The sequence below is a fragment of the Falco peregrinus genome, chromosome 6 (genome assembly GCF_023634155.1).
Source record: "Falco peregrinus isolate bFalPer1 chromosome 6, bFalPer1.pri, whole genome shotgun sequence".
In the NCBI taxonomy this organism is placed as follows: Eukaryota; Metazoa; Chordata; class Aves; order Falconiformes; family Falconidae; genus Falco; species Falco peregrinus.
In genome coordinates, this window is record NC_073726.1 from 48,564,051 (window position 1) to 48,578,046 (window position 13,996).

A 13,996-nucleotide genomic window follows, 5' to 3' on the forward strand; every position below is an offset into this window, starting at 1 on the left:
CAGCGAATTGCTCCTGGAACAGGTGTAATTTGCTCTGGGAGAGGTTTGCTTCGCTACGGGCAGCCGGAGCGTTGTGGCCGCGTACGGTGTTCAAGCCCCGGACCGGCGTGGGCCAAACGGCTCCCCAGTGCCCGGAGCCGGCCGGCGCATGAAGCCCTCCGGCCCGCGTCGCCCTCCCCCCCGGGAGGGGAGCGACCCTCCGCCCTGCCGCGGCCCGGCCGGCTGGGCAGCAGGCGGCTGCAAGCGGGGCCGGACCCGCGGCCTGCTTTCCGCGGCTGTGGGCGCCCGCGCAGCGGGAGCGGGGGCCGCCCGGAGCCGGGCGCCCAGCTCGGTCCCCGGCCCTCCCGGGACAGGCGGCCCCTCCGGCGGGCGGGGGGGGAGGGGGCTGCCCGCGGCCGGGGAAGGGGCCGGGCGGCGGGGCCGGGCCTCCCTCGCGGCCGCGCTGCCTCGTGGCGGGCGGCAGCCCTCGCGCCGCCGCTCCGTGTGGGCAGGCGGGCGGCGCGCGGGGAGGGCCGCCGCGCCCGCGGGCTCTGGGCACGGCCGCGCCGTGAGGGGCGGGAGAGCGCGGCGCCGCGGCGGGGAGTCCCCGGCGCCGCCTTGCCCAGCATGCTGCGGAAGGTAAGGGCCCCCGCCGCTGCCCCGCCGGCCGCGCACACCGGAGCGGGGGCCGGCAGCGCGGGGCCGCCGCCGAGCACCCGGCGCCGCGACCGGGCGCCCAGGCGAGGAGGGAGGGTGGGCAGCGGCGTGTGGCCGCCGGGGCCCCGCCAGGGGGCGCCGCGGCGCCGGGAGCGGCCCCCGCGGGTCCGGGTGCGCCCGCCAGGGCGGCCGGGGGCCGGGGGGCGGCGGGGCGGCCGGCGGGAGCCCGCCGGGCGCTGTCCATGGTGCGGCGGCGGGGGGCGGCGGGGGGCGGGGGGCGGCGGGCCCGGTCGGTCGAGGCCGGCCAAACTTTGCCGCTCCGGCCGGCGGCGCCCCGCGCGGGAGCTGCCATGGCTGCCTGCGGCCGGCAGCGCGGGGCGCGGCGGGGCCGGGCTGCGGGTCTCCCCGCTGGCTGCGCGCCCGGCGGCGGCGGGGGAGGCTCAGCCGGGCGGCGCAGGGTGGGCGCCCGGGGCCGCCCGGGACTGCCCGGGGCGGGGGAGCGCCGCGCTGCCCGTCGGCCGCGCAGAGGGACCGGCGGCCCGCGTCGCTCCCGGCCGCCGCCGCTGTGCCTCGCACGGGCCCTGCGCGCCCGGACCGCGGGCGGGGAGAGGCTGGGGCGAGCGAACAGCTCTTGGTTTGCGCGCTGGGCAGCGGCGCGGTTTATTCTGCGCGCAGGCGAATGCAAGACTCCGATGGCTGGTGAAGTCGCTCCTAATAGCGTTAGAAAAACAGCCTGAAGGTCTGAGCCGAGGGGAGAGCCCTCCTTCCCACAGCGGCACCGGACCCCACTTCGGATCCCCAACCAAAGGCTGTTAAAGTCAGTAGAGTCCTTTCCCTGACCTGAGAGGGTGTGCGTACAGACCTTCCAGTGCTTATCACAATTTCCAGTACTCCTTCCAAAAGGCAAGCTTTCCTTCTAGGTCCACCTGGGCTGCTTCCTATCATTGCTTGAAACTGGCTGTAACAGGGAAGTGCCAGTGGAGAAGGAGTGTTTTAAAAAGAATGAGTCACATAACTGCTCAGGCTTCTCGTCCCGCTGTTGTTCTTCTCTTGCTCTCATTGTGTGATGTCTTCCCAAATTCTGTTGTTACAGCTTCAGGTCTGCTAGCCTGAGTGCACAGTAGCTCAGACAACTGGAGTAGCCAGGCATCCCTCAAAATTTGTGATAAAAGGCGTGGGAAGTCTCTAACCTCGCTGTGTGGTGAGTGGGGTGGTTGGAGTCCATGGTCCTCTCCAGTGCTTCTGAGCCACTGATCTGGGCTCTGATGGCTGCGCTTGGTTTGGCAGAGCCCAAGTGACACAGAACAAACAAGGTGATTTAGGAATTCCCTTTGTTCTGGAGACGAACCCTCTGCATAGCCAGACTCCTGAAGCCCGACATTGCTATTCTGTTTTTGCAAATATTCCCAGAGCAGTATTTTATGCTGTTAGTGTTAATTATTATGTAGTTATGATACAGTTTGGACAGGCTGGGTAAGAGAAAGCTGATTAATTCTACCCTTGCATTGTGAATTATGTGGAACAAATGCATCGTTTGCATTGTACCTTCTTCCACTGCCTGTCATACTCCTTTGCTTACAAGGAGGGGGAGTGCAGAGATGGTCAAGATTTGAAATTGAGGGTTTATTAAAGGTCAAGATGACCTCGGGGATTGTGGATACAAGGTATTCGAGCCTCGTTTCTTTTTCATACTATTTCTGCTGCTGGCCAAGGGCTGAATCAGGGCTTGAGGGTTCGTCTACGCTGGCAGCCTGTTCTGTGTTGCACACGCACGAGCTGTCCATTGCAGACTGACCTCACTGTGAATTATGGGCCACCTGTGCTAAATTTCTCTGCTGCATGAGAACTATAGTGGTGCCAAGAGAAGTTAAACTAAGATAACTTCAGCTTAAAAATGGTAAAAATTGTAATCCCTAGTTCTTAGGCAACACCTTAGAGTTAATGAAGGCTGCATGATGGACCGTCATGAAAAAGGGAATCTCCTTTTAGGCAAAAGGAGCAAGAAATAAAAAGAAACAAAACTGCAGCCCTCATTTTGGATCATGAGTGCCCAGATCCTACTCTAGGTATCGCATTGTACAACCTTCCTTCTGAGTTCATGGATCAGATTCTTAGCATGTCTTGGAAAAACAGTAGTCATGTGTGCAACCAACAGTTAAAATTAATTTCATGCTGTGGCTCTCTAGGCTGGCATGTGAAACCTCGGTGTCGATTACATTGTCTCCTCTTTATTCTCTGCTCTTCCAGAGGATTTTCTACCATTTGTGACTTAGCAACCCCTTTGTGCTTTTTTATCTGTCAGGAAGGGAAGATAAAATAGGGAGAAATGCCCAGTTTTGTATTGTTCTGCCTGTCGCGTGATTTTATGGCTGACACAAGGAAGCCTAACACTGGGGACCTCTCTGACTTTGCTGTCCCTAAATGCACTTGATGTTTCATTGATTGCTTCAAAAATAAACTAAGCTGGAGAGGACTTGTCCACAGAGATAGAAAGCTGAAATGCTTGCACAGGGTTTAGTATGGGTCAACAGCTCAGTGTTAAATCCACACTTTCCATTTGGATCAAGTTTTCCAGTGCCATCTGTGCTTGTAAAGGAGCAGTAAGTAGAAGAATTTTCAGATGTCTCAGAAGCATAGTAGAAACCTAGGTTTTGTTGCCAGAGCTAGATGAAATAATGTCCTTGCCCTTTCTTTTGGGAGTGTACTGAATTTCAACTCTAATGTGGAGAAAATGGACCTGTGAGGATGGGTGGAATCAGTGAAATGTTAGTGTCTTGGTGGAGCTGCTGCTGAGCTGTGTGTGTGAGGTGGGCTTTGGTTTTCCTAAGCTGAGCCCTTGGCTCCTCAGGTGAGACGTCTCTGTGGGGAGCCTGCCCGCTCCCTGTGCTTTAGTCACTGAAGCAGGGTGAAGTCCTTCAGGGAGTGGTGACCTGAAGCCAGCAGTAGAACGCAGGTGCTGCGGCTTCAAGAGTGACACAGTGATGCTCTGTGCAACCTCCTTTGCACTTTTGCTCACCAGTGCAGAGACACATCTTAGACAGGTGACCCGCCATGTGTTCCTCAGGTCCCCGCTGTAGTCTGTGGAGGAAAGCAGAGTGGCTGGGGCTAAGTTGGCACTGTATGCATCAGAGCTGTACAGCATGGAAGAGAGACCACCACGGGAAGGGATGGGCAGTAGCAGGATGCTAGCCCGCTGCTTTCAGGGCTCTCTACTGAACCTGGAGCCTAGCTCAGCAGCTCTTACCCAATGCTGCTGCCAGGGAGCAGTTTAGACCTCTCTGCCTGCCACCCCTCGCCCTTCTTCTGGCCTCTCCAGCTACGTATGTCCAACTTGTTCTTCATGAAGGGAGTGCTTTCTAAAATCCTCTGAGTGCTAGTGAGGTTGAGGTTTCCCAATTATCCTAATGCCTTATTTGAGATGCTTTACAGGAGTTTCATCCTTCCAGAGAGCACGCCTCCCTTTCTTGTCTCTACACACTCTTTTCAGGTTGGAGAAAGACAATGGCTCTATGCACAGTTTCCTGGCCACCACTGCTTTTCCTCCCTCTTCAAGCTGTCAGAACGGTTAAAGGTGACATAGGCATTTCCAAGTACTTTCTTGTTTGTATGAATACATATTTTAAGAACATAATTGTGTAGTATCTAGGTGCTGCACCTGGATGTATAGCTAACATCAGCTGGGGTTGATCCACTTGATTTTGTTCCAGGTGATCTGATTATTTTCTTCCATATGCCCCTCGCTTTTTACTCATTTTCTTATTAGTAAGAAAGCACTAATGCATATATAAGCAGGAAGAAAATCCCTGAGGTTTTTCCCTGTTTTTACATACCTCCCTCTTCCCGGTCATTCAAATAAAGTAGATTGATGTTCTAGTTCATAGAGACAAGCTGTCTATTAGACATTGCAGGAAGGCGGTAAGAGAGTTAAGAGAGGAGAGACTACATTTCCAGGCAACGGATGGAAAGCCAGTTCTCCAAACCTCAGCAATCTTGTCTCTTCGGACTTGTTTCTCTCGGCTTCTCTTGCTACATGACCTACCTGTCTTAATTGACCATATTAGGAACTAATTTATTCAGCCTCAACAGTCTTCTACCAGATCACTAAAGTACATATTATATATAACTTCTCATTTTTATCTCCTTTTATTATAATTTTGAATAGCAGCTCTGTGTATCTTGTTCATTTTCGCTAGGGAAAACAAATTCACATGTCAAATACTGCTGGCGTTATTTCTTCAGGCAAGATGTACTCACACTTGGAAATGGATGGAAATCAAAAACATCAAGAAATTAGCATTTAGGGACAACAAAAAGAAGAAATTAGTATGGGCAGTGTATACTGAAAATCCGGGCTGGGCTAAATAAAGTGTGTAATAAAGATGAAATTGCTTATTATTTCTGTTTGTATTATATATCATTTAATGTTCTTAGGTGTCTTTTGGCTCTGATGCTCAGTAATCAGTAGCTCCTCTTGTAGGTACAAATGAGGAGGGAAAAGGCACAGCCTTGCTTGGTAATTCTCGGTTCAGTTCGTAAGATAGTTAGGAGGGACATATATACCTTGGCAGATACAGAGCAGTGCTGCATCTTGCTATAAATTTTATTCACCAAATATTTGAGCGGAATGAAAGCTTTATTTTTAACCAAGTTGTCATTGTCTGGTCTTTACAACTTGTTGGGCAAAACTGCACATACTGGAATAACTTGGGCTAATGGGAATGGGTGGCACCATAGCTCTGCTGCGGTAAAAGAAGTGCCATTTTAGTATTTTTAGTTGTCTGGAGATTGTCTCCAAATACTACATAGCACTGTCAGTCAACGACTACATTTCAGGGTTGAGGTAACAGTGAGATTTTCTTTATTCAGCTATTTTGGCTACCCTTGGGGAATATAAAATGTGTCAGCAATTAAATCCATGACAACAGATAACTTAAACATTAGATTTAGCCAAGCTAACATGCAGACAATTTAACTGGGTGAGACGCAGGCCACCCTAGCATGAGGGAGCACTGAATAAATCCTTGCTCCAAACACAACAGAGTGGGGCTTTGAACAGGGGCTTCTGACTGTCAGGAGAAACAGGACAGACAGGCAGTCGGAGATTTCAGCTACAGCTTGGGCAGGCTGTGACTGGGGCAGGTTTAAGTGGGTTTTAGTGGATTTTTAGTTAATTTAGGTGTCTGGAGGCGTTTAAGTGCCTAAAAGATTACATGATGTTTGAGTGAGGATTTCGCTGGGGTATCAGCATTGGTTTTGAAGGACTAAAGATAAGAGGATTTCCTGCCTTTACCTCAAGCACTCCTGTTTGCTAAAGCGTTCATCTTTCCCGTCACTGCTTCTGCTGTATTTTTTTCGTGACTGAACTGATTAGCAGCAGGATCCATCTCTGCCAATGGTGCCTGTGATGCAAATACAGACTGAAATACAGGGCTGGAATTTCCCAGTGCTTGAAAAGACTTGAAACGGTAGCGAGGGAGTAAAGGGGACCAAGGCAATGAAGCCGAGGCTTCAGGCTCATGGTGGTGTGTGCTGTGGCAGGCAATAGATGATGGAAGGGCAATTCATTCTGCTCTGCAATGCAGACTAGAGATTTTAAAAGGTAGGCTGGTAATTCTGCAGTTTTGGGGGTCTTAAAGTTGGAAGTGTCATTGTGGTATAAATACATGTCAATGGGCTGTCTCAAATATATCTGCCATCTATTTAAAATCTCTGACCTAAAATTTATTTTCTTAAGATTCTAGAGTAAAATTATTTGAAGTTGGGCAATAAGGAGCCAAAATCTAATAGAAAGTCAGCGAGGTTTATGTATCGAAGTCCCTGGGTTCACTTTTGAAAATGGGATTTAAATGGCTGATGTGCTTTCAACTGTCTTTCTTAGTGGTGGTGTTTTTATCTGCCACCTCTGTCAATAAGCGGAGAGGAGAGCGAGGTGAAAATGGCATGGGGAGGAAGAATTAGAGCGACTGATCGTTCACTGTCTGTCAGCAGAAGAACTGGAGCCATCAAATGAAACTGTCAGGCCCCAGGTTCAGAGAAAAACAATGTGCTCCCTGTTTAGCTGTGCAGCTCCTTGCCATTGGGCATTGTGGGGGGCATGAGTTCCATGGATTCAAAAAACAAGCGGGCAAATCCAAGAAAGATACTTCAGAAGTCCCTGAGTACAAAATTAACACCGCTGGCTCAGACAGCCCTTGGCCTGCAGATCCCCAGCAGCTGGGAAGTATTCCAGGGAGCAGCATTACACGAGTATTCTGGTCATGAGAGTCTTCCCAAGGCATCCAGTGTTGGCCACTGCTTCAGCCAAGATACAGGCATGCATTTAATGAGAGCCAGTATGCTTCTTACAGTCCAGCACCACACAACCGAGCTTTTTTTTCTCCCGAGGTTGCTTCTGAGATATTGACCCTGTTAGAGTCATACTGTTCATTGAGCAGGTCAGCTGAGAAATGTTTTATGAGTTTATGTCATCTCAGAAAACGTGTGCATACTTAAGATTAAAGCAGTGGGAAAACAAATGGAGGAAGATTAAAATCTCTTAAACAGGTTGGCTTCATTGAACTAAAACCAGAAGGATTTTCTTTTTTAAGTCATTTCTTGTGTTTGTGACTCCCATTCAGGGCAATGATAGGTCAGAGTGGCTGGTTGCATGTTTCCTGACAGCTTGCCTGTGCCAGGACCAAGATTTCCCTGTCCTCATGTTCTGAGGTGAGGATGAAGCAGATTCTAGCACAACAGACACAAAAAAGGATAGTTAATACCTTTTCCTTTTCCTCTGTATGTTCCCCACTGCTGGAACGTTGTCCTGGTGAGAAGACAATAAAATCTTTGCTTTAAAAAATATATATGAAAAAAAATCCCCAAACAGACATGGAAAAAAAGGGGGCAGATGAGCTGACTGACCTTTTTGGCTCTGAGGAAAGGAGGGAAATTTTGCCTCTCTTAACAAAGATGATTTCCAGGTCTGCCCAGTGATAAAACTGCAATTTCCAAAGGGTTTCTCCTTTCAATTGTTTGGGGTATGGCAGAGCAGTGAAATAAATGGAGTTAATAGGTTCACCTTGATATGAATTCCTGGTAAGTAAGCCACGTGTGACTATTTTTTCCTGTCAGCCCTTTCTGCAGTAGTTAGCAATTAGTGCAAAAATGGATTTCTTCAGTCTGCTGTTTTACTGTGTAGCAGAGGTTAGCAGAGGTACATTTAGAAATTGGCATCAATGGTTTGTGTTTTGGTCTCCATGGCCGCCTGTTTCGCCTAAGAGAAGCAGCGAGTCCTCTCGGGTAAGGATGTAGCTGGTGTGTCCGCCCAGCGCATCAGACAGTAACACCCCTTTTCCAAATAACTGAGCTGAGACTGAGCAAATCTGGGATTTCCTGGACCAACCAGTTCATTTGATATTAGATTCTGTGTAGCTTGATAATGACTGAGGTGTCTTTAAGTTATAATATCTAACTAACTGATGTAGCATCTCGAGTACTTTGTGGTGGGACTTGGAGGCCAAACGTTTCAGACCCACAGATGACTGTGAACTGTTAACCCCTGTAAAACTATATTAATAGTTTTTCAGTTGGAAATGGTTGCACTTTTCTGGTCTGTGCACCGTTTTGTGAAGCCTCTGTGATAGTTTGCAAACAGCACGAAGCATTCAATGTACCTCCTCCTTGCTGCCTGAGGAGTAATTGCCATCTTCAGAGGGTCAGTGGCACCGACCTGTAGTCCTTGGTACGATGATGCCTCCTCTGAAACAGGTCGTGTGGGTCAGTGGCTTGGGCTTTGGGCTTGGTTAAACAGGTATGCTGTTTTCACTGGGCTGTTGAACTTGACATGGGATTTTTTTGGCAAATTTATTTGATCTTTTTCTGCTACTGTCTGTCTTGAGCGTGTTGTTGGTGGAGAAACCTTTTGTTTCATTAAAGATTAAGTAAGACTTCCAAAAATCTTTGATAGTCTGTAGTTGTGAGGTGAAAAGTGGCTAGGGCTCTTTTCTGCCCTACTACAACATCTGTACATGCCCTGACAGATCTCATGTGGCTTTAGGACGTATAAAATAAGGACACTGGCTCGCTGGTCACTGTTTTCCTGCTTCTGAACAATTGATCTTAAGCTATTGTATTTAATGTAGTGGAGCCTGACCTTGAATGCCAGAAACCATCATAAAAGGATATGCTTCACTGGCCTGTATTATTTTCGTCTAATCTGATTTTAATAGAAAATAAGGTTCTGATTTAAAAGAAAAAAACACCACAGAAAAGATATTTCTGCTGAAAATATTGATTTTTTTCCCCTGAAAAACTAACCTCTAGTTGAAAAAAACGGCTTAAAGCTCTTTATTCTCAATGGAAAGTCAAAAATCTTTTCCAGAAGGGGAAAATATATTTTTTTTTCCCAACAGCAATATAGTATTAATGCTTACTAGTTTTATTCAGATATTCTACTCTTTTTTCCTAAATGAATTAGTATTTACATCTGTTTTTTCTTTTTTTCTTTTTTTAGTTGTTCTTGGATATTTGCCAGCATATAATTATTCATACCAGTAATTGAATTTGCCAGTCTCCCAGTAGTTCTTCCTTTTCAGATGCTCTAAAAACTGTTCTGTTACATGTTCTCTTTGTCTTTTTGTCTTTTTCAGCTTATTTCTGGGCAGCTGAATAAACACACTTTTTAATGCATTTCAATTATCTTGCTTTTGTCAAGATATATTTTCAGGTAACACAATTAATTAAAACTCCATTAACCATTTCAAAAGGACATATCCCCTAGTGGCAAGCCTTTGTTACTGGCCTACTTGAGTTAATGAGTGCAAATGGATGTATGATACATATTGACTTGCTAAGAAATAAAGAGGGTTTTTTGTCCTTTTTCTTGTTTTTTTTTAATGTATAAAGGAAGCCTGAAGAGATACCCTTTCCATTGCTTTTTACCATTTAGATTCAGTCTGTTCAGGTCTTCCTGAGAGTTAGATTGCAGGGCTATTTCATTATTTTAAAAAAATAAATTTTTTTAAAATTCTGTTCTAATTTGGTTTTTGTTGTTGAGAGCAGGGCTGTTTGTACAGACTTGGGATGCCTTCTCAGTAAACAGATTACTTCTGACCTTTCGTAAGGGAGAACTGGGACAAGTTTTCTAAGCTTTTTGCTGTTTGCATCTACTCTCAGCAAAGATATAACCATGCCCAGCTTTACAGCTGAGAAGCTGTGTCCGGCCTCAGAGACTTTTCTCCTTCTGCTGCCAGAATGACCTGGCATCCCCTGCTATTCCGCTCCCACTGGAGCAGTGAGTCCTTGAGGATGCTTGTTCAGGCCAAGGAAAAGCTCAGGTAGACAGAGTTGTTTTTCTGAACTGCTTTGCAACACAAAGAAAACTTTTCAGAAAGGGCTACTTTCACCGCCGCTTGCTGCTGCCAGGTCAGCTGCTGCTCTGGGAAAACTGGGTTTTTGTGGCTTGCAGAGCACTTGAATGGGAAGGCAGCTGAGCACAGACTACCTTGATGAGGGGAGGGAGCAGAAAAAAGGCCCTTCTGCAGAGTGGTAAGTGCTATGTTACATTAATAAAGTTTGGGTTTTTTAATTATCAAGGAAAAGTGTAGCCAGAGAGTTTTCTGGGCTGTAACCCTGGGTGCCATCATTGCAGAAACTATGTAAAATGAGTTGAGGTATGTATGCAGAATAAAATGTCCCCAGCTTTGGGTGATAAGAGAAGCCATAGTTTCCTGACAGTCATTTATCATTGCTCCAAAAGCTTTTTTTAATCAAGAGGATTTTTAAACTTAGCCTTACAACAGATGACTTCTTCTAACTGCTGTTTTCAGATCCTAAAAAGCAGGAGTGCCGCTTTAGCAAGCAAGAATGTGTATCTGCATACGTAATACTTTGGTAATTCACACATGTTGGGAGAAAAAGAACAGGTTTATATCCTAATAGCCTGACGTACCCATTGTAGAGGTGGAGTGAGTAGTCAAGACTTTTGTACTTGGCACCTCTGCTGCCAGACTCTACGGAAATTGGAATACTTGGAATAATTAGAGAATGATGAAGTTACTTTTATTCAGTATGTCTCTTACAGAAATACGGCAATGGTGGAGAAAAATGAAATTTTGAATCGCTGTTCATGGATAGTGATCTAATGTAAATCCCGAGGCAGGTTAAGTTAATGTATTCTTGGCATGGTGCCTGGAGTAGGGTGTGGGGGGGAAGGGATGGGAAAGGATGAATCAGCTCTGATGTTTTGCAAGATCCTGCCTTCTAGTTCAATATTGTCTTGTTTTCTTTGCCTGAATTTATTCCTGACAGGTGGTGACAGAATGTTTTTATTAAAAAAAGGCAAATACCTACCTAGAATCACAGAAATAATATAAAATCTCCCATGGAAAACCACTCAGTATTCAGACTAACAAGTGGCCAAATTCTCTTCACCAGTTCTTTAAAGCTTTGGAATTCCTCATTGCTACCCCAGACCCCTTTCTTCTGGGCCCCATCACCCAGCAAGGCAAGGACAAGCGCAGACAGGCTGTATCGCTTGCTGCCTGCCCCTGCCTAGGGGGGGAATGGCTGCCTGTGGGAGGCCTGGTTGGCCACGGATCTTAGCACTCTTTTGCTAGAGCCTCTGAGGTTAGGGTACAGTTTTAAAACTACTGTCAAGAGAGGGTAAGCTGGTGCTTTGGCAAGCCAGGCGTAGGAAGCACTCCCACAACAATGCCACTGTAAGAATACATGTGACTAGCACTTGCAAAGGGTGCTTGTTCCTCCTTTGTTCGTGGCTGGTGGGGCCAGGGTAGATCCTGATGGTCAGGGAGCAAACACGTGAAGTCTGAATCTGGACCGTGAAGTCTGAATCTGGACCGTCTGGGTGGTGCCTCACCTCAGATGTCCTCGAGAGCTGGTTGCTCAAGTTTGTTGGAGCCTGTGCTGCTTGCTGTGGTTTCCCAGTTGTGATTCCCCAGTGAATCTGAATGAGAATGTGGGTCACTGTCAGACTGCAGCACCACGGAGATAGAGGAGAAATGACTGTCTGTACCTGAGCAAGGTGGGCAGTCCACCAGATAGCTACTATTGATGGCTTCAGGGCCAAGGGACTGTGTGTGGCCTGGGTCTCCATGTATAGAGTGGGACAGGGGAGAGGAAGAGGAGCTGCCTGATGAACCAAGGGCTGTTGTCATGAGTCTCAGCAAAGCCGAGCACACTGGAGGCAGTTTTTAATTGCTGGTTCTGGTGTGCTGAACAACCACCTCCAGAATAGCCTGCCTGTAACAAGTGCCCAGGTGTTCAGGCTGGGTTTACTGTTCTCTATGGTAACTAAATTTAAACAGAATATAATTTAGAAACAAAAGACAACGAATCACTAAATCAGAGGGAAGAATGACATCAAATAAAATGAGGAAAAAGTAATAATTACCCCAGGCTAATAACAATCAGTTCATTTTTTCCTTGCTTCTGGAGCCCATTTTGATTTCATAAGTGTGTTTTTCTTCTTTGGCACTGCAGCTGTCAGGGTTTTGAAAGTATATGTGTGTTCTCAAAATTTTTGCTGTGCTTGAGATCAGCATTGTTAACTTTACTTGGCCTGGTGTTTGGTTCAGTCCCCTGAGCCTATCCAGAGGTCAGCTTTGGCTGTCCCACAGGGCAGATTTTGGCAAACAGCTTTAGAGATGCTAATAGGGGTGTTGGAAGGGGAGAGATACCACAGAGATAAGTGTGCATTAGAACCAGTTGCCTTGATGGATCTTCTTGCTTGTAGGACTTCTCATCTTCACAGTATATATAAGCATTAACGAATCCTCATGACACCGCTATGAAGTGATGTAGATATGTATTATAACTACGGTACATGAGAGGGCAAGAGATAAAATTTTCTTGTGTAAGGCTTACCAAAGAAACAAAGGGGAAAGCCAGTAGTTTTAGAGGACTGTCTTGGCCAAGACAACTAGAATTTGTCTTTCTAAGACACTGCGTTGTAAAAGCATGCACTTTTACATGCATCAGTGCTCTCCTGAATAAAGAAATGTTCCTAAACTAGTGCTTGGGAAACCAGTGCAGTTTTGAAATAGCTGAATGATTCTGCGGGGAAGAGCTGTCAGGTTTTTGTATCTGTTACTGAGCATACTAAGGTTTTCCATTCTAATAGGATTTAAGATTAGAGCTTGTTTAGCAATTTCAGTCTTTTCTCATGCAGTTTCTCCTTCCCCATACCTCTATTTGAAAAAGAGGATGGAGGAAAGGGAAATGGACGGCACCTCCAAAATATATGAGGAGTGGTGCTTGGGTCCCCGGGCAGCGGATGGGAGGAGAGTGAGCAGCTGAAGGAGGTGGCTCAGGGCTGAAGATGCCTGACAGGTCTGTTGTGGCTGTGAAACTCCAGCTAGGGAAGGAGGCACTGCTGGGACCTTCAGGGGTCCTTCTGCTAGTTCTGCTGGAGCATCCTTGCCTAGGCTCTGTAGGTCCTGAGCTTTGTCTGTTCCTGTTGCCTGTTATCGTCACCCTTTGTAGCCAAAACCTTTTCAGCGTAATTCCACCCTTGCTGCATCCACCTCCTCCCATCTGTATTTGTTCTCTGCTCCTAGCAGCTCCTTGGCAACCTGCCGCATGAGATATAATCTGCAGCCTCACTTAGAGAATTACTCTACTCTGACCTCCTCTGTATTGCAGACTACTTCTGCTTCATAGGGCTTAATCCTGCAAAGAGCTAAACTCAGCTTAAACTAGGCACCCTTAGCTGAGACTGCCTTCCCTCAGGTGGATTTATAGTTAAAAGCAGCACATGTGGATGTACATTAACCACTATAGGGTAGAAATCAGTATGACGAATTGAATCTTTCTAGCTGTATAAATTCTAATTCTAGCTGTATAAAAGCACTTTTCTGGGGGAGGATCTTCTTTCATGAATAAAAAGCTAAGGTAAAAATGAAAGCCTGTTCAGTATTATTTGTCATGTATTTCTTTCACAGGTAGCACTGTCTTCTGATCAGTGGTCACTGAACATCATTCAAGATTTTATATATACATATATATATATAGCATAAGTCTAGAGATGCATTGGGAGTAATGTTTTGTAAGACAAATACTTAGGTATAGTGAAGAACTAGGACACAGATAATTATGTTTCTGATCAAATTAAGTTTCTGCATACAGAAATATCCATGAAACAACCCTTCTGAGGCATTTCAAGTGGCATAGAGCTCACCAGCTGTATCCCTGCTGATTCTAATGCCCATTGCAACCCGCATACTCTGAGCTCTACAGCCTGTCACGGTGACTTGGTCACAGAAAAGCTGACTGGGTTCATGTGCTCGCAGTAACATTGTTTCAAAAGCTGTAAAGGCCGTTTTTCCTGTGCCTTGGGTTGCTCCATGATAGCCTCTTTATTTTC

The 13,996-nt window shown here is 46.9% G+C and overlaps 1 protein-coding gene across 1 annotated transcript in view; it reads left to right on the top strand.

Annotated features, from left to right (window-relative positions):
* The first annotated feature begins 502 nt into the window (after positions 1-502).
* The window catches only part of TMCC3 (transmembrane and coiled-coil domain family 3), a 145,331-nt gene continuing 131,837 nt past the window's right edge, over positions 503-13,996 (top strand). Inside the window, exon 1 of the mRNA XM_055808067.1 lies at positions 503-618. Within this exon, the coding sequence (XP_055664042.1) occupies positions 607-618 (12 nt within the window). The 5' untranslated portion in view covers positions 503-606. The remainder of the gene's footprint in view (positions 619-13,996) is intronic.